The sequence below is a fragment of the Phodopus roborovskii genome, unplaced genomic scaffold (assembly GCF_943737965.1).
Source record: "Phodopus roborovskii unplaced genomic scaffold, PHOROB, whole genome shotgun sequence".
In the NCBI taxonomy this organism is placed as follows: domain Eukaryota; kingdom Metazoa; phylum Chordata; class Mammalia; order Rodentia; family Cricetidae; genus Phodopus; species Phodopus roborovskii.
This window is the reverse complement of record NW_026126575.1, coordinates 766,190-786,904: the sequence shown is the minus strand read 5'-3', so window position 1 is coordinate 786,904 and position 20,715 is coordinate 766,190. Positions and strand designations below refer to the sequence as shown.

The 20,715-nt window shown below is 43.6% G+C and overlaps 1 protein-coding gene across 1 annotated transcript in view; it reads left to right on the top strand.

The window, feature by feature from the left end:
- Antxr1 (ANTXR cell adhesion molecule 1) overlaps window positions 1-20,715 on the top strand; it is a 177,736-nt gene that overhangs the window by 21,331 nt on the left and 135,690 nt on the right. Inside the window, exons 2-3 of the mRNA XM_051203441.1 lie at window positions 3,694-3,765; window positions 6,199-6,270. Coding sequence (XP_051059398.1) covers window positions 3,694-3,765; window positions 6,199-6,270 — 144 coding nt within the window. The remainder of the gene's footprint in view (window positions 1-3,693; window positions 3,766-6,198; window positions 6,271-20,715) is intronic.

The window sequence follows — 20,715 nt, the reverse complement described above, 5'->3', positions numbered from 1 at the left end:
TGTATGTGAGTGTGCTTGTGTGTGTATATGTGTGTGGTATGAGTATATGTAGTATGTGTATATGAGTGTGCATGTGAAGTTGTGTGTGTGTGTGTGTGTGTGTGTGTGTGTGTGTGTGTTGGAAAGGCAGAGTGGAGGAGAAGGGAGTACCTCTCTGGTTAAGATATCTTCTGAATCATGATCCACAGAAAACCTTGATACCTTAACATGGTGCCTGCATGGTGCTTACAGTCAACTGGAAGTTCTTTCAGCACTGCTTTCAGTTACTTTCAACAGCACATTCTGGTTTTTCAATCTTATTTTGTTTCATTTCTTTGAGAAAGAAAAAAAGCTGGCAATATCCCAATAGCTGGTTTCCCAACTCTCTAACTGCATTCTGCAGTGTATGCATCATTGTTTTCAAAGCCATCAGTTGGGTTGACTGAGGGGAAGTCACGTGGCAGTAGAGGGACTTTGAACAGCATGGCTGGTAGAGGCTTCACAGTGCCAGAGAGAGCAGGATGGGTGTTCCCAGACAAAGGACAAAGAAAGATGCTCAGTGACGTGGTTTGGATCTGAACTGGTGTCTGAAGAAGGGCAAGCAAGAGTCAACAAGGTCCAGGAGGGAGGCTTGGCTGTGGCCACAGAAAACAACTGATAAGGTCTGGGCCAGAATGAGCTCCAGTTTCCTAGGAAGAGGAGAGGAGAGGGTGTGGAGAAGCTGGGAAAGAGTACACAGTGGCAAGTAGCCTTTGGCACTAATTTTGAGTCCACCCAATGTCCGTGAAGTCTATTGAACATATCCATACCCACCCACAATTGTCTGGGACTCCAAGAAGGTCAATGGCATCAATGTCTTAAGCCCAGTGGGGCTAAGGATAGTGGGTCTGACCATTTTGTAATCTCTATCTTAGTTAACTTTGCTGGTGGTGGATCCAGCCACATGTTTGCTTTTACTTTTTCGTTATACTCTGGTTGCTTGTATAGCAAATGTGTTTCCTAAAGCATTTAACCACAGGGGTGAGGAGGTAGAAATTCTCAAAAACAGAAAAGAATGCAGTTTTGTACAGAAAACAAATGATAAAATTTGAGGTTCTGCTTTTGCACCTCTTTTTGTATTAGGCCTTGGAAGTAACTGGGCTGTCGTCACCTGAGGGCAATGCTAGGTTGTTCTATACAGAATCCCCCGCATAGTGGTTTGTCAAATATTTCTTGGCTTATCATATTTCAAATGCAGGAGACAAACTAGAAAAACAAAAGTAAGGAGCCTTGGAACTGCCCCCAGCAACAACTATTCTCAGAGCCCTAGAGTGGACATCAGTGGCTTCCCTCCCCAGGGGATAGTGAGCCCTTTTGTGGAAACCCATCTCAGTAGATAATGGAAGAGGACACTGGTCTTGGCTCTGATTGGATCCCAAGTGTATCAGGTGAATCTTTAACAGAGAATTCTGTAATGCTGTGTCCAGGCAGAACTCCTGGGAGGCTTTTTTAATGCCAAATTTTGATGAAATTTGTACTTGCAGAATAGAAACACAAAATCCCCAGACGAGACCCTTCACTAGTCCTGATACCACTCAATGGCAAACATCTTTTGGTACCATTTGTATTTGAGTTTAGAAGGAAGTTTTTGTTTCTATCTTACAGCATGGATGGCAATGGCTAAGTTGGTGAGGCACAGCTGGGATTTAGGTACTAACTCTTAACCACACAGATGTGGCCAGTGAGATATCATATGGGACTAACAACACACAGTTGGGTGGGGAAAAGCCAAACTTCAACAAGTGCTGCCATTTCCCAGCCAATACCTGGCCTCTTCTGATTAGGAGCAGGAATCTGCTTTGAGTGAGAGCAGCTGCTTCTGAGCTGCCAGGGGTCAGTTACACTGGGAGTGGCCAGACTGGAAAATCAGTCCAAAGGCCAAGGGTAGATGCACAGCAGGCAGCCTGAAAAGTCAAAGAATCTGCATTTTTCACTACTAGACAAGCAGGTAGCCCCGCCCCAGCCTCCCACCCTGGTTCCCTTGGAAGAAGGGAGGAAGAAGGACAGAATGCTAAGCTGTGAGCACTGGGGGGGGGGGGGGGGGATAGAGGGCTGTGACAGGCCAGCCTCTGTGGCTGGCCAGCCTCCTGAATGCCAGTTTGGGTTCAGCATTCGTGTGGTGCACTTTTATACATGCAGGCAAACACTTACAGACATAAAATAAAAACAAATAATTCTTTTGTTTTAAAAGAATATTCTGTAATAAGGGATCTGGAGAGATGGCTCAGCTCAGTGGTTAAAGGTCTCAATGCTCTTCTAGAGGACCCAGGTTCAGCTCCCAGCACCCACTTTAGTGGGTTCACAGCCTCCTATAAGTCCAGTTCAGCTCCAGGGGATCTGATACCCTCTTTTGGCCTAAGATTGCACTGCGTGTGTGTGTATACAATACACACACACACACACACACAATTTTATTCGCATGTCTGCATACACATGTAACCACATAACACACAGAAATAAGTAAATGTCATCAGACACCAGTGGAAAATGTTTGCAATACAAAGTGTCAGAGCAGAAAACAAACTCCAGCCTCAGCTATCAGAAGGGCAGGCAGGCTGGGGTCTGCTTGGCAAGTCTGTGTGTGAAAGGGAAAAGGCATAACGGATTTGAGTAGATGAAGGCTAAGATAGTTCACCTGTGAGAGCCTGAGCATGAGCTCTGTGGGGAAACAGGCTAAATCAAAGTGATGGGAATAAGAACATAAAACAATATCAGATTCAGAAGAATTTAAAAAACAAAACAAACCTCCAAGTCTAAAATCCCACAGTTGCATATTTTCAGAGAACTTTTTTCCTTCTCTTGGGTGAGCGCATTCCCTTTTGATATAGTGAGAGGTTAAGCCATTTTCTTCTTTTCTTCATTATTCTGAACAACCACATTAGCTTCCAGAGATTTTCCTGCATGTTTAACTCTTAGTGCCTTCTTAAAATAAATTTCAGTTGGTCGGTTATTATTTAGATAACCTGCTAGATTCATTTCTCCAATGATTTATTTTGAAATTGTACAGATACCTGTATTTATAAATGAAGTAAGACTTTCTGTGTCATTTGTTTTGTCAGTGTCACAGTTGGGGTTTCCATTGCTGTAAAGAGAAACTATGACCACAGCAACTTTAACAAGAAAACATTTAATTGGGACTGGTTTATTGTTACCATCACAGCAGGGAAGCATGGCAGCACACAGGCAGACTTGGTGCTGGAGAAGCAGCTGAGAGTTCTACATCTGGTTCTAAAGGCATCAGGAAGAGAGTGTGACATTGGGCCTGGCCTGAGCATCTGAAACCTCAAAACCTACCCCCAGTGACACACTTCCTCCATTAAGGCCACAGCTCCTACTAGTCCCAGCCCCTATGGGCCTATGGAGGCCATTTCATTCAAACCACCACAGTCATTTTGCTGACTTCATTCAATGGAATTGGAATAGGGTCTCTTAGAGGAGCGCATAATTGTAACACTGCCATTAAAACCCGGAGCCAGCCTGTGATCTGTTTGGGCCCCAGGGTTTTGTTTGTCTGCTCCATTATAATAATTTGGAGTGGAGGACAGGGTGGCAATGGGAGATGGAGTTGGATAAATTCCTCAAAAATTTTAAAACAGCCATTTAGATGGGTTGGTTCTACACAGAACTGAAAAGAAACAGCACAAAGTGCTAACAGAACGCCACTTTGTCCCCTAGATCAGGAAGTGTGCTCCACCACTGGAATGAAATCTACTACTTTGTGGAGCAGCTGGCTCATAGATTCATCAGGTGAGTGTCACTCCCTTCTCTCATTGCTGAAGGTGAGTCCAACCTCTCTACTGTTCTGAGAACCCCCAGACACTGTGGGCATGCACACTTGAGCAGACTAGTGGGTAAGGTGTCACAAGCACTAAGTAACCAGCTTGTGCCAGTTGGCTTATAACCCTTCTGACTTTAATATGAACACACCATAGTCCTGAGCAAGCCATGGCTGGTCACATGACCCTTGTATCCTCTCTCTGTGGGCTTGACCTCATCTTCCCAGACAGTTTTGAGCATAGTCACTATGAACTGTGAAGGTGCTACTTAAGGACACATATTAGTAAAGGAGGTGACATCATACTGTGAGATCACACAGCTTTCATGGATGTACCTACAGCACATACAAGGTCCTTGGTGCAGCTGTGAGCATTGTGAGCGTTGATGCAGTCTCGATGGTGGTAGATGATCTCCATGGAGACCAATGTGAGTGAACATCAAATTCTTCAGCCTATTTCTATAGTACCGGGTTCTCTGAACCCAGGGTAATGGCACAGTCTCCTCCCATACCTAGTTATCAAACAACATGCTCTTACCTCCCTAACAGGAAAGGAAGAGTGGCCTTGAATCTGCTGCAGGAGTCACCTAAACCCAGGTGACTTAGGAAAGTGGGTGCTGAGAGGAAAATCCCGAGAAGCACAGACAAGAGAGAGACAGTGTATGTGTGATGTTACACAACATTTAGACAAATTATTGAACTTCGAATTGATAGGAGAGACTTCCCAGTCTAGCTTGAGAGCTATTCAGGAGCCTCATGTTGAAAAGTTTTAGTGAGAAACTTCTGCATTTTAGATCATTTCATTTCAAAGCCTTTTGTTGTTATGGAGCCAAACATCCTGTCCTGCACTCTCACCCAGTGACCCTTTCAAGTGACCTAAAGCACATCTACGTCCAAGTCCTTGACAGCCTCTGCTCTGTCTCCACTTGCTGTCCTCATTTCTCCCTCTGAGCAGAGGAACCAGTGAAGAAGGACCCAGTTAGGTGAGATGAGTTTTGAATCCAAGCTCCCTGTATAACCCTAGCCATTGGCTTAACCTTGGCTGAAGCTGAGGTTCCACAAAAAGAACATACAAATATGTGCATACCAAGTTGCCTAATATCTTCATGGAAGTGGGCCTCCAGCACTGTCTGCCAGGTCTATAGCTGCTCCATACACTTCACTGTATTAGAATCAAAGACACGGGTACAGATGAAGAAAGAAAACACCAGGGACATCACCAAGGTTTACTCTTAGACTTCAAGATGCTCTCCTATGGTCTCCTCCCTTTGTACTTTTTGGCTGTGGACTCTGTCAGTCATGTTTCTTGTCTCTGTGACAACCCCCTTGGAGAACAGACTAGAAGGAGGGAAGTTTGTTGGGATCATGGTTGCAAAAGTTCCATGCCATACTAACTCCACTATTCCAAGACTGTGGTGAGGCAAAGCTTCCTCACCCAAGCATGTGGTGTAGCAGCGCCGCTTCCCTCATGGTGAGCAGGAAGCAGAGGCAGCATCAGGCAGGGACTGGAGACCTAATAGGAGTTCAAGGGAATGCCCCCAGTACTCATGTATACCACCTAGGTTCCACCTTCCATGCTTTCCCTCCCTCTCAACAGACTGTTCCAATGTTGAATCCATCAGTGGACTGAACCATCAATGAAATAGGGTCTGTGATCCAGTCCAATTGAAGCCCCGCCCCTGAACATCACTTGCATCAATTTCAAAACTTAAGTTTTTCAGGGAGATGCCTCATATCTAGACCATAGCAGCCCCCCTGGTGTGCAGGGGCCAAGACTGTCATCAAGTTTTGTTTCTGTATCAGCCCAGGGGCTGTTAGCAGTGCCAGGTACACTCTTGAGTAAGTGGAGGGAAAAAATACCATTGTCAACAAATGGTTCTGGGGACACTGGATTATCTATATATTGAAGAATGAAACTACATCTAAATCTCTTACTCTGAACAAAAATAAACTCTAAATGGATCAAGGACCTCAACTGAAGATCTGAAACTCTGAAATCACTATAAGACATAGGCATAAGTAAGGACTTTTTGTACAGGACTCTAGTTACTCAAGAGATAAGGCCAATAATTAACAAATGGGGCCTTGCGGAATTTGAAAGCTTTGGAATAGCAGAGGAAGCTGTCAGTCAAGTGAAGAAGCAATTGCTAGAATCAGATAAAGCCTTTGCTAGCTACAGGTCTGAAGGAAGAGTAACATTCACAGCATACAAAACACTCAAAGATTAATCATCAAGAAAAGAAACTTTTGTTCAGAGCTTCAAGTTGGCCATTAGCTAAACTCTTGCCACACCCTCTGGTACTCTGGGAGTGATGATACAAAGATAAGAGCAGGAAGGAAACTGCAAAGGAACTGACATGCCCCAGATGTTCTGCGGGACTTAACAGACTTTCTTTCCTTTCTAGCCCACAGCTAAGGATGTCCTTCATTGTCTTCTCTACTCGAGGGACAACCTTAATGAAACTAACTGAGGACAGGTAAGGAGACTTCACAAATGTCATTTCAAAGCCTGTTTTCCTGAGTAGCCCTGAAACTTGTGCTGCCTGGTTTCTCAGAAGTCCATCACTCTCTCTCTTAATTTGAGCTTTGACCTTTGTCCTTCTGCTGGCTCACTCTGCAGTGACTTCTGATATTTCCTGACATTAGTGAAATGTTTTAAATGACTAGACCATGTTGAGATGAACCTTTCTTTTGAATGTTAACTCCATCTGCTGAGTTGGGGTAAAATGTTGGCAAATTAGGTTCTTTGGGGATTGTGTTTTTGCCTATTTGAATTGGATTTATTTTGTAAACTAGAGTTTCAGAAATGTGGTAAACATTCCACTAGGGAGGTAAGAGCCTAAAGTATGTCCCTGTATGGTTATCAAGGATAGGAGCAGTAAATGAAAGTTGTGGCACCAAATCAATAAAAGGAAATTTTAAACGAGTATGGGAAAATGTCAGTTTTTACAAATATTATCAGGGATTTAACCATATTCCACTGCACACATGAAGACCATTGGTGACAGACACATGCCATTTATTCATAGTTATCATGATGCGTGGAAGAGTGAAGGATAATCTTGCATCTGAGTCACTGCATACTTTTTCTGAAAAATGAGGCATGGTTCATATTAGCAGCATTGGATTCCTGGCTGACTTAAATACAGGTATACTGGAAAAAGAAATAGAGGAAGGGCAAGGGTTGCTCTATCTTTTTGTTGTTCTAACGAAATACCACAGACTTGGTACTTTATAAAGAGAAGAGGTTTATTTAGTTCACATTTCTGGAGAGTCAGGAGTCTATGCCAACATCTATATGGACATCAGATGTGACCCACAGCATCACAGCAGCAGAGACCACATGGTGAGATGGAACACAGATCGTCAATGGGAAAGAGTCTGGGTCCTACAAGAGTGACTTTAATCTCCTCAAGGGCCATCTTCCAGTGACACAGTTACTTACCCTAGTCCCTACCTCCTAGTGGCTGGCTCTTAGTAGCACCATACTGAGAACTGAGTGTCCAGTTCACAGTCCTCAAGCCAAACCATATGTAGCAAGTGTACGAAGGGCCGGAAGACTTCAACTGATAACACCCTTTTACGGACATGAGAATAGAATTAACAAGCTTTCTGGCTGAGACCAACAAGTCCAAGCCAGTGCCATGGCTCTCCATACCTGTTTTTCCATCTACAACTCCATTTTCAAATTTTCTTCCTCCCTCAACATGAATGCTGCTGAGATGCCCAGAAAGCCCATTTCAAAAGAAGTTGCCATTCCCTCTTCACAGAGGAGGTAAGACCACGCCTCCTTCCCATGGACACCAAACAGAATGCAGACTAGGCTCTGGCTCCCTTGTTTCTCCGTGTCCTTGAACATTCTCTCTACAGAGAAAACCCTGAAATCTAAGAAACCTCTTTCAGGGTTGACCAAGCACTTTGAGAAGCTTTGAGGAAGGACCTGACCTTGTGTGAGAGTCGTAATCCTCAGTCTTTATATGCCATCCTTCAGCAGGCCTGGCTTCTGCTCAGAGATGGGAAAATAAACAAAAGTCTAACTGATCCTGCCACACCCTTTCTTCAGTACTAGGCCAGGTGCATCTGAGGTACACAGCTAGGGCAGTGAGATGTAAATTGCTCATAGTGTCAGCCACAGTTTCTTTGGTCACTGGCTCAGCTCCTATGTGGATAAGAAGAAACTCTTAAGCTAATCCAAGACTGTGGATGCTAACCATTCTTGTGGGGGTACCTGGATCATCAGTCACAAACCAGAACCAGAACCAGAACCAGATCTCACCTGTGGGTTACTGCCTTGGCCTCTGGGCAGCTGGCCAGGCCAGGTGAGAGATGGGTAAACACAATCAGAATGTCAAGCGGACAGTGTTCCTCTCAGTCTGCTTGCATTCTAATTGTTTGCACCTTAACTTCATTACCACCAGTTTCTTTAGCAACCCCACTGTGCTGCAAACGACCTTTAATGTTGAAGGCTCCTATGGTGACTGGCTAAACCTGGGCCCAACATACCACATACAGAGGAGGCAAGGGATCATTTTCAGATACCCTATGGAGACTGGCTGCAAGGATTGGTTTTTTTGATCTGGTTCCAACTTGTCTTACAGCGATTAGTTGGGTACAGAAATCTCTGTCTTTTTCTTATAAGAGTATTTGCTCTTGATGGCAAAGGGTGCATTGTTATGCCCTCTGTGTATTTCAGAAAGTTTATAGAGTTTTAAAAGAAACTTGTTAAAATAAAAGGGCACTAGGCTGGAGGATGTAAAAATGCTTTATTTGCCAGTGTGAGGACCTGAGTTTAGAGCGCCAAATCAACACTGACAAGGCAAACTGGCTGAATGTGCCTCTTATCCCAGCCATAGTGGGAGGGGTGGAGGGAACAGGTAGATTACACAGAAGTTCAGCAGCCAGCTAGCCAGCCTGTTTGGCAAAGCTATAAGCCATTGAGATCCATTCTCAGGAAGGCACCTGAGGGCCAACACACACTCCCTCACATACTGTGTACATACACACCCACGCCTACACTTGAACTTACACACAAAACAACAGGTCATCAGTCAGGAAAGAGTCTCATTTTAGCAAGATGAAAAAGTGTGTTAATCTAAAGACATAATATTGAAGATGCATTTGCAATGTATTCTGATATGTTCCTGGGACCTAAAATGCATACAAGAAAACTGGAAGGATGAAGAAATGCAATGAGAACAACAGTGTGTTGAGGCACAGTACAGGGACCGTAACGAGAATGATGACATACCCTTCTCCAGTTTCTCACGGTGTGTCATTAAGTTCTTAACTTTGTGTGCTGTTTCAGCAGGGATTCCTTCTAACCACTGTGACAGTTTCTCATCTTTAGGTCCCAGAAGTTTGGTTTTGGTGTATGGGGGCTGGAAAGAGCTGATTGAATCTATAAATCCTCGCCTTTTACTAGATTTGGCAAGGTTTAAACCACCGCTGTGCAAGTTTTTTGCTTGTTGATTTGTTGTTTGTTCTGTGGCATTCGCTTTCTGCTTTCTGGGAATCCTACAGTGCAGGTGAAGACATCTCCATCTTACCCCACATGGCCCTGGAGTAGGTTCTCTTTCCCTGTCTTTCTCTCTGTTCTCAGTGGATGGTTTCTGCTGCTGTCTCCGGAGTCAGCGGCCCCTCCCTCTGTCCTCTTCCTTCAGCCTTTGAGCGCCTTTTCTCAATTACAGATATTTACATTTTCAGTTCTAAAATTTCCATTTGGTTCCTCTTGAAACTTTCATGCCTCGGTCAAATACCGTTTCATCTTTATTTTAGTCCCAATTGTCCCTGTGACCTCACAGGGTAGTTTGGTTACTGTAACTGCATTCAGGTCTGTCACAGGTCCAGCCACTTGGGATTGGTGTCACAATCCCTATGAGAGCTGATCATACATTTTAAAATGCATTTATTTGTTGAATACATTTTTTAGGGTGTGGCTTTACTTTTAAATTGTTTAAATCTTGGAGTTTTTTTTTCTTCTTCCTTCGCTTCAGTTCGCTATAACCCAGGTTCAAGCCACTCTTCTAACTCTAGTGTGGACAGAGGTTTCAGTGTCCTCTGTTACCCAGGCTGTTTTTGATCCAATGGCAGAACTCACTAGCTTCCTCAGTTTCAATAAGCCAAGATCTGTGGGCCACTCATTAGAGCATAGTAGAGTGTATAATGCTGGCTGAAGCATCATTGTAATATAGCAGTTTAGTGTGAACTACTACAGATGAGTCCCTGAAAACTCTAAGTCTTAATCATGTCGTGACATTACTCGAAACATTTCAAATGTTTTATTGTCTGGATATGAGATCATGTCCGAAAAGTCTAACTAGCACTTTACAGAAATCCAGAGAGTTGAAGGTTTAACCGAGTACCCATGTGTCATCTGTTAACATGGTCATATATTTCATCTTTGTTTTTACATACCATGGGAGTAGAAGCCATCAAAAAGATTTTAAAATGCTGGCTGATTTTCATATTTTTGGTTGTATTTGGTTATGGTATATTCTTTTCATGTGAAAGGGAATTCTGTTTTCTGTATATTATTCAGAAAGTTAGCATCCTTATTCATAATTGCTCTTTTATTACTGCCTTTGCTTATGGCTATTTGCATTTTATTTGATTTTTAAGTATTGCAACAAGTTATTACCATGTAAGATATGGGGCCAACATTTTACATTTCCCCTGCACTGGGAACTGGTTTTTCAGCACTGCTGCAAAACAGCCTTTTAACCAGCCACGTAAAAGTGGCCTGGGTGGATCTGGGCACTGTTTTCTGCTCTGTTATGGTTCCATTTTGTTTTCTTGCAGTTCTACACTCAAACCACATTGTTTTAATTAGTTTCAACATCTGGAGGACCAGTCTTTTCTCGTTTCCAATATTGAGCAAAAGTCTCCTTGGTCTTCAGTGGATTTTTCCAACCATGTGCTTTTAGGTTTTTTGTTGTTGTTGTTTTTCCTTTAGTGTTCCAAATATCCTTGGGGTTTCCATCCGAGTCCTCTGAAAGGTTTGGTCCTGGCACTGATGGCATCGAATTCTTACTGCTCAGCACTCACTGTTACTTAAGGTGCTTATCCCTTCTGTGTAGTGTCCTCCAGAAAGGTTTTGTTCTTTTCCTTAGTTGCATTTTGTGTTGGTTAGCTCTGTTCCCTCTGTGAATGGAACATCTCTGTTACATCACCTAGGTTATTAATGCTCACAGGCATGGTGGCTTGGTGTCTGGAGCCCATGAACTTCAATTAAGCAGAATAAAATGCTTGTAGAAGCATCCATGGGACTTCAACATGGACTCCAGAAGTAGCTCAAGAAACAATGATTTGGGGGCAAATTACTGGGTTTTACAGAATTTTTTCTTTTATCTTCCTCTCTGTCTCTTTGTCTGTTTCTATGCCCCCATCCCTGTCCCCCACTCTTCCTCCCTCCTTTTCTTTGGTATTGTGACTGGAACTCAGGGCTTGGTCATGTTAGCCAAAATTGACCTCCAACCTGTTGAAGTTGACACTTATTCTCACTGATGTGTCTTGTTCTCAGTGCTAACTTCTGACTCATCTGTAGGTATAACTTTACTCTTGCTATAGAATGATTCAGGAAGGTGTCTCCCACATAGTTTTTATTTACTCTTCCCTCAGTTTTCAGAACCAATTTTTTGTTCAAATAAAACCATTAGGATAATTTGTGGGTGTTAGTTTCTGGTTTTATTTGTTTTGCTGACTACCATGTGATCTGTGTGCTGTACCCCACCACCCCAAACCCCGTGATCTTCTTTCCCAGAAGTTTTGAGACTTTTTTCTTTATCTCAAATATCTTAAAAATTATTAATGTGATATATGTGGGTGTGAGTCATCTCATTGATTCTGTAAGTGACTTTGTATGGTATCTAAGCCATCTCCTATTATTTGTCATTGCACCCCTTTGATTTGCTTATTAGCATTCTCACCTGCTCAGCTCTCTTATATGTCCTGAGTATTTGTTTAATCTGCTTTTTTTGCTATGCGTATGTGTGTGCGCATGAATGTAAAGTTCAGGGAAGGACCTTGGGTGTCTTTCTCCATTTTGCTCCAACACTCTTCTTTTTTCTTTTCTTTTCTTTCTTTTTTTTTTTTTTTAATTTGTTGAGATTCTTTTTACTTTATGTGTATGGGTTTGAGGCAGGTCCTTTCTCTGAATTTGGAGCTGGTTGACTCAGCTAGTCTGACTAGCCAAAGAGCAGGCCCCAAGCAAATAACCAGCCCCCTGGGATTACAGGTGCAAGCCAACATGCCTGGCTTTTTTTTTTCTTTGTTTTTAACTCATATGCTTGCTGGGGTTTGAACTTGGGCCCAGATGCTTGCATGGCAATCATTGTACCACCTGCATCATTCCAGTCCCAGGCTATTATTTTTATTGAAGTTCTCTGAGCACATTTAGACTGGTCCTGTCTTTGTCGAATTATTATTAATTAGTAGTAGTAGTAGTAGTAGTAATATTAGTATGTGGCTGTTTACAGCACTCAACTTTGTTGCACTTCCTCCTTTGCATTTTTCAGCTAGCAAATATTTTCATTTCTGTGAATGTTTTTCTATGCATAATTTGGGGGGGTGTAACCTTCCATTTTAGAGATGGGTACCTTCAGCGTCTGTAGGAACTGGGGTATTTCACAGGTGTACCTCAGTTTCTCCTGTGAGCTATTTCATGATCCCTAAAATTGACACTTGTCTTCCTGAGATTTCCTCTGAGCCCAGAGAGGGAGAGAAGGGATTGGAATGAAGAGGGTTTTCATCAATGAAAATGGTAAGATCACAAGACAAAGAAAATTGTGAATATAAAAGTAATGTTTTTAAATCTACACACCCTCCCCCTTGAGTAGAGACCTTGCAGTCATTCTGAAGAAAGGAAAAAGCAAGTGCCAGAAGCAGAGTCTGGTGCAAGTGACAGCACTGAGTTAGGTTTCTCTTCCACACACTACAGTGTGGCTGAGTTAGGGTTCTCTCTCTCCACCCACTACTGGGTGACTGAGTTAGGAACCCTCTCCAGACCCCTGACTCACCACTGGGTGACTGAGTTCAATCTCTCCCATGGCCCACCACTGCAGGGATTCTAAGATCTGAGCTTGACACCCTACCTACGTATCTCCAAGCAGTGAAAACCATTGCTTGGTCCTGGTAGTTTGGAAAGGGCAGTGAGAGCTAGATGTGTACTCCCAAAGGGCTGGTTTGGACTGGAAATTTCACCTTTCTTCCAAACTTTCCAAGATTCAAACACAGAGCCAACAAAATAGCTGTGGGTCAAAGGATTATCATATCTTATTCAACCTACTGGCCTCATTTTCCTAGTAAGGAACCAATTCCCAGAAGGACCCGGTTGTTTGTGCTGATCCATTCATGCACTCAGTACAGATTTTACTCACAAATTTAAGATTTTAACTCACATTGTTTTCCCTGCTGCATATAGAGTTCTCAGTCTTCCTGCATCTACTGTGTACTGCCTTCTGGTCTGTTGTCTGTGAGACACTTACATGGAGTTACATATATGTATGTATGTGAATACATGCCTACATATATTCTCCAGTAAGGGCTTATCATATACCAGAAAATAGACTTTCTTCAGCTATTACAAGGGAAAATAATGACTACCTGTGGGGCTCTCTTTAGAGCTATTTCTTTATTATATCATATTGTAGGTGGGGATACTCAAGCAGAGAAGACTCAAAGCCATTCTGCTGTGTGACTGTGGGAATCTGGGTTGGAGCCCAGGAAGACTTTCCTACAATTTTACTATTACATACAGTTCTAAATGTGAGGAAAGAGGGTTACACAGTTTACCACCCCATACCCCTGACTGCTTCAGGGAAACACCTCCCTGAAGCCTGTGGACCCATTTTCTCATGGCCCTGAGGGCCCAGTGCCCCTCAGAGGAAAGAGCTGCATCACTGAGTCAGTGGAGATGTGAGGAGGGTTGGCCAAAGGTCTTGCTGCTGCTTCCGCAAGCAGGAGAGATGCCAAGAACACCCAGCATGCAGTGTGAGTGGAAGCCCAGTCTGCTCCTGTACCCCTCTGAATTACTTCAGCTTGCTGTAACACCCAACTTTCATGCTCTGGGAACATTTCTTGGTCTGGAGCAGAGAGACTCCTCATTGCTGTTCCTGAGAGATGGAATAAATCCATTTTTGATTGGAAGAACTTGAATATGCCTCCTTTTCTCTCTCTGTAAAATGCTGGGAGGATTCATGATGCAGATGTGTCAAAGTGCTCAGTGGACAGTGGTTACTTTTGTGGCCATTGCTAAGAGTTGAATCAAAGCTAAGGGTTATCTTAAATCCTCCTCACCTCACATTATCACAGCATGTCCAACAGCAAATTCCCAGTGAGTCCCAGATCTCTCTGGCTCATCCTTTTCTGAAACATTGAACATTGGCAGGTGTATCCCTGTGTACAGAGATTCAGGCAGAAAACACTTCTTTAGAGTAAGGCAAGATAGATGCCATTGTTTGCTTGCCTAATGGTGTTAGCGTGAGTTCTTCATGAGAAGCATGCACAGGCATTGTCTCCACAGCAGGTTTGTCTGCAATCCCCCAGCCTGAGTCACAGGAGTGTGCCTTTGGGAGTGCCGTGGGCCAATGTTTCCTGCTTTCCCTCTGGAATCTTGTGAATAGGAGAAAGTAAAATCGCCCTCTCCAACCCCAGATTATCATTGATATAGCAAGACATTGCCAAAAGCAAGACATTTCTTCCAAGCTTTTCACCTAAAAGTATAGTATACCAATGCTTACATTCATATAAAATTATGGCAGACAATCTTTCAAAATTTGGAAAAACTGTACTTCAGGAGGAAAGTAGTGTCCCCTGTCTTGGCTGCAGTGCTCTGGGATGTGTCCAGTTGGGGTACTGGAAGTGAAATCAGGAGAATAACTGTGCCCAGAGCCTCATCTCTAGGTTCTAGTGTGTGTCTGCCAGCGTCTGCTTTCTCCTGTGACCACCATGTGATGCAGTTATGATGTTACTATGAATTCATATATGAAAAATGCCCACTGGGGATTCTAACACAACAGGTACTTGGCAAATGCCACTTGTCCCTCATGCTAAAAATACATAAAGGCTAAAGGTGGACAGGAACATTTCTGAGGTCTGGCTGGAGGCAGGAAGACCATGTTAGCATGCTGAGACCTGAGAATTGTTGCACCCCAAATCATCCATAGTCAGACACATTATCCATTGTGTCCCTGGCCCTGGCTGTGGCTGCATTCTCATATCCAGGAACAGATGCTGAGTCAAGCAAGGAGGTGCTCTGCCCCACACCACCTCACTCCCCCAAATCCTGGTTACACCAGGCAGTGACACTGTCATCTGAGCTGTCACTGTTGCTGCAGTTGGGGGACATGCTGAACCTTGCATTTAGGGCTGCCTCTGACAGGCCCCAATCACAACCCCTAGGTTTCTCTTCTTCTGCTCATTTCAGCAAGGGTATAAGTGGTTGAACATTTGGGGTATGAAGATGTATAGAGAAAAGGATCTAAACACCCATGTCATACCTCTAGGCTTATGAAACAGAATGTCACAGGGGATATGTCCTGGGGACACAGTCTCTGTCTCCTTCCACAGAAAGAATTGCTGCCTTGAATTTAGAGTTTATCATCTCCATGAATGCATGCACTTTTATAACCCCAGAAACAATATATTTTGATATTGAACTACTTATTTAATCATAAGTGTGTGTGTGTGTGTGTGTGTGTGTGTGTGTGTGTTGTGGGAGTGGCAAACTGGATATGCATGTGCATGTGGGTCCAGGCCAGAGGTCAACCTTGAGGGGCCCTCACTGCTATCTGGGACTCTGGCCAGTGAGCCCCAAGGACCCATCTGTCACCACCTCCCCAGCACTTGGGTTACAAGCACATGCTGCCATGCCTAGCTTTTGACTTGTGTTCTGGGGATTGAACTCAGGATCCTTACTTGTGTAGCAAGCACTCAATCAGCTGGGCATGCTCTTCTCCTTGTGAGGGCTAGGCTGGGCAAAAGCAGGAACTTTTATCTATGATGGGGGAGAGGGGGTGAGAGTGGGTTGCTCAGTCAGGGCAGATTTTTGGGGATTACTAGTATTCAAAGGCGATGTAGTGTGTGAGTCTAACTCCCACAGTGATTTGAGTTCTCAATGCCCCACATCCCTTCAACATCTTGGTACTTTACTCTAATTCTGTCTTTTCAAACCCTTCCTGCCAAATGTGCCTTATGTGTTGCATTATCCAGAGTAGATCTAGCATACTTCTACCCACTCCCTCCAGCTCAGCCTTGCTATAGGGTGTGGGTAGACACATAACATGTGTGGTAGAGTACTATAGCCTACACCGTTGAGTAGAAAATTCTACAATGTGAAGGTTTTAAGTTGTGTTCATTTCTCAGTACTGTGATGAAGTCTAACAGCAGCCTCTGCCTTGCTCCCATAAGTCACTATTTGCCCACTGTGTCTGTGCTGTGTACGTTACCCATCCACTGGCCACCTAGTTAGTAGTAGCTGTTTCCGTCATGGGATGGCTGAAGTGGAACCATATTTCTTTTGTTAAAATAGTTGCTTTATTTACTGTGGCCCCAGTGGACAGGAATGGTGGTGCTAGCTATCGGAATATTTCAAAGAGAAGATCAAAGGCAAGAACAAATGTATCAGTGAATTGTGAAGACAAAGAAAAAAAATTGTTACTTATCACACCTCAGATGTTGAAAGTTATAGTCCAACTCACAGTGCACTGACATGGGGAAGACGGTGATTTTGAGGGTAGCCAACTAGACCAGAAAAAGTGTTTCAAGCAATACAGATGTCCTATGCCAGAAACACCAAGCCTCTATGATGACTCCAGTAAGAGATCTCTGGGGCTATCACCACCACACCTCACTATTAGTAAGGGATGAAGTCAGAGAGTCCTGAATAAGACTAGGCTGAAACTAAACATCACTGGATGAGCTGAGCACACATGGGAAAAGGCAGTGCATGGAGGGCATGAACTGTCTGAGCTTTCAGGCACCTCCTGGGGGTTGTGACGTATCTCAGCAGAAGTAAGGCATCTGCTGTATTTTGGAGTTTCATAAATTTATTACAATAGTAGCAAAAGATAAAGTGAATGATGTTGATGTAAGTATTTCATTGTATGGGTAAAGGCATAAGATTAATAAAATAAGAATGTGTATTTAAACCCAATGATAGGCTGGGAAAAGAAAAGGCAGATGATGGAGAAAGAGGTATTCACAGCGGGCAGCTATGCTTTAAAGGTGAATGGTGTTTGCTGAAATAGCAGAAGGTACTTGATCAAACAAAAGACTGTAGAAGAGAACTGAAAGAACTGGCCATTGCAGATAAGTAACAAGACAACAGACTCCATCCCAACTGTGCCCATATTCACAATAAACAGGAGATGCCCAACATATTTCAACCACAAGACGGAGAATGCCACTCTAGAGAAAGAAGGAAGAGCCAACCTACCATTAAAGGTGTTGAGTTTCCTGAATTATTCATGCAGCTGGATTTCTCTAGAGGGTGAACTAAGGAATGGCCTCAGTTGCAAAGGGTAATACACCTGGTTTTAGTTAGAGTTTCCATCGCTGTCATAAACACCATGACATAAAAGTGCCACGGAGAGGGAAGGCTTTATTCCCTCTGTGCTCTCTCAGGTCACACTGTATCACTGTGGGAAGTCATGGGAACTCAAGGAGGGAAGCTGGAGGCAGGGACTGAAGCAGGATCCATGGAAGAAAACTTCTCCATGGCTTGCTCAGCCTGCCTCCTCATACCCTTCAGGGCCATCTGCCTAGGGTGGCATTGCCCCCAGTGGGCTGGACCTTCTGATGTTAATCAAAATATCCAACAGATTTGCCTACAGGATGGAGGCTTTTTTCTCAGCTGAAGCACTGAGGCTACTCTTCCCAAATAACTCTAGCTATAAAAATCAAAACTAAAAATCCAGCCGGGATCTGGGACATTCTCTGAAGGCTGTGAGATCATAAGCTGCCCTCTGAGACTGCAGCATTTGAAGATATCAAACCCAGAGAACAGAGAGCCCTGTGTGTTGTGTTTGCGGATATCTTCCAGGCTAAAGAGAATCCCAGAGCCAAGTACAAAGCAGTGTGGAAAGGGGCTTGAGAGCGGGGTACCCAGAGGTGGAGGACATTGTTAAAACAGCCTTCTACATACAATTCCTTATGACTCACAATAGATGCATGAAATAAAGGATAGCAACAGACTAAGGGAAAGAATGAAAAATATGCACCATGTAAACATTAATCACAGAACTTGGGGTAACAATATTAATATTATACAAAGTAGACTCCAGAACAAAACCTGTTTACTAGGTAAAGTCCAAAGACCATTATGTCAAAGGCAAGCTACTGACAAAGAAGACAGCAGAGGGGAAGTTAAGTGGCCTTGCCAACTGAACCACAATGAAAACCCAAGAGTCAGCAATTGTGAGACACAGCTAGCGGCAGTGTGTGGGAGGAGGCAGGCAACAGCAAAGGTCTCTTAGGCGAGGTAAAGGGGAGCCCTGCATTGGTGCCGCATGCCTTTAATCCCAACACCCGAGGGGCAGAGGCAGGCAGGTTTTTGTGAGTTCAAGACCAGCTCAGTCTACAGAGTTCCAGGACAGCCTCCAAAGCTACAGATAAACCCTGTAAATTCTGAGTTGAGATTATTAAAAGAATGAGCTGCTAAATATTTGATACCGTTTTGAGAGTGGAGAGAAAATATGACTTACAGATATTATCAGTAATGAAAAGAGGGTCTTGCTGTAGAGAAGAGAAAAAACAAGGGGATGTTGTCCCTTTCAGAAATAAACTCAGCAATAGCCTGGAAAAGCCTTTCTCAAGCAAGGGCTCCATCACTCATCTCCACCAACCCTCCATAGATGGTGGAAGAAGCTGCGATCTTATGCGTGATAAGCAAATTACTACCATTTACTTTAGAACTTGTGGTGCCAGAGTAACAGCAGAATGCCTTGAGCTGTGTGGATCTGTTTGTCACACTGCAGCCACAGGTCACCTGAAAATGCGGAGAGAACTGCTGGATGATGAACAGTCCCATGTGTGATGTATGTGTGAGGCCCCAGAGCCATCTAAGAAAAGCCCAGTCCCACAGATGCTCCTTCAGAGCGGGCTGCTATACTGACAGTGCACATCTCATATGCTGGGTTGTCTCTGTGGTGGAGGCTATTTTTACAGCACGAAAAAATAAGATGGGCAGAGGAGGATTTCCCAGTGGAGACATGGGAAGTACACCCTGGTGTGCTTGTGGGTACTGTTCCTTCATTCTTTATCAGCAGACATTATCAAAATGCCACAGCATGACCTCAGCTTCAGAAAGTCAAGCTCACATCCTTAGGGCACTGTGACTGAGTAGTCCCACCATCCCCCTACAGATCACCACTTGCTGCATGCAAAGATTTGCTGGACACTAGCATAATGATGTATGAATGAATGATGCACAGAAGCTGGACTCACTCATCTAACAGCTGCCAGCACTACAACGGTCCTTAAGTGTTATGTCTTGCAAAAGTAACATAAGATATGTGGCTTGAAAATCCCCAGCTTCTAAGTAGGAACACTGGAGGACAGAGAAACCACCAATGAAATCAGTACATTTTAATGACAGCCTCTTATGTAGGATTCCCAGCCTTTCATTTCCCAGGAAATTAATGTCGCACCGATAATTGAATTTCCAAGAGGTTGTCAACCTATAAAGATCTGGCTCCCTACACTCCCTTAGATTTCTAAGATGGCATAGGGACTCACCCCCTTAGTGATAACTGTCCCAGTGTCAGAACAGACCTATGGTCCTAGGCCACCATTACTTCTCAGATTTAGATGCTGTGGGTACTTAGAGAAGGGCAGGGAGCCATGAGGTAGGCAACAAAGCAGGTAACCAGTTAAAAAGCAGATGTGTCTGGAAAGTTTCTAGAGACAAAGGGAGAGGGAGAGAAGGAGAGAGGGAGGGGAAAAGGGAGGGAGGCAGGGAGGGAGATTCTGAGAGCACTAGCTCAGGAAAAGAAATGGGCTTAGAAGAAAAATTCCTCAATTCCCATACTTTATTTGGCAGAAGAAAAACACAGTAAAGCCAAGGAAGCTTTTCCACACCCCCAACATGCTATTTTTTAAGCTTTCTTTTTAAAGCTCAGTGTTACCATAATATTCCAGTTTTAGTGCTACCAAGAATATTCCAGACTTTACTAGTAGTATGTGACCAAAGAACAAGACCACATTCACTTTTCCATTTGTATTTATTAAGTTTAAAGTAACAAGTTTTGTCAGCACATTTTCTTACTTGAGTGTAACACACCTTAGCCATATGTCCCCTCTATTGTGCTCTCTGATCTTCCTACCCCACTATATCTGCCTCCACAGCCCTAACACCCCACATTGTACTGTGTTCGATTTTTTTTCTCCTCCAGTTTCCACACAGAAACATTCAGTATTTAACTTTCTGAACCTAGCTTATTTCACCTACCATTATAATCTCTGTTTCTGTCCATTTTCTTGGTCATGATAGCTGTTCTTTATGTATTTGCATATATGTACTGCATCTTCTTGTACATCCATCTCTTGATGCACATCTGGACTAGTTCACTCTCCTGAATATCATGAATGGTGCCACCATGTCTATGGCTGTGCGTGTATTCCTGTTGCAGGCTGACGGGATCCCTTCAGGTGTTACCTAGGTGTGGGATAGCTTTGCCACTGGCAGCTCTTCAGTTTTTTGAGGAACTTGATACTGATTTCCTTGGTGGCTTCAGCCATTAAACTCCCACAGCAGTGGAGGAGGCTCCTTTTTCCCCACATCCTCAATGACATTTGCCATTTTCTTGGGGATGACCATTCTACCTGTGGTGAGAGGTTATAAGGAGGCAGAATCAGAATCTTTGGGCTGGGCTTGGTGTACCATGTTCCCCAGGAATGTTAGCCTCTTCCAACTTGAAAGCTCTTTC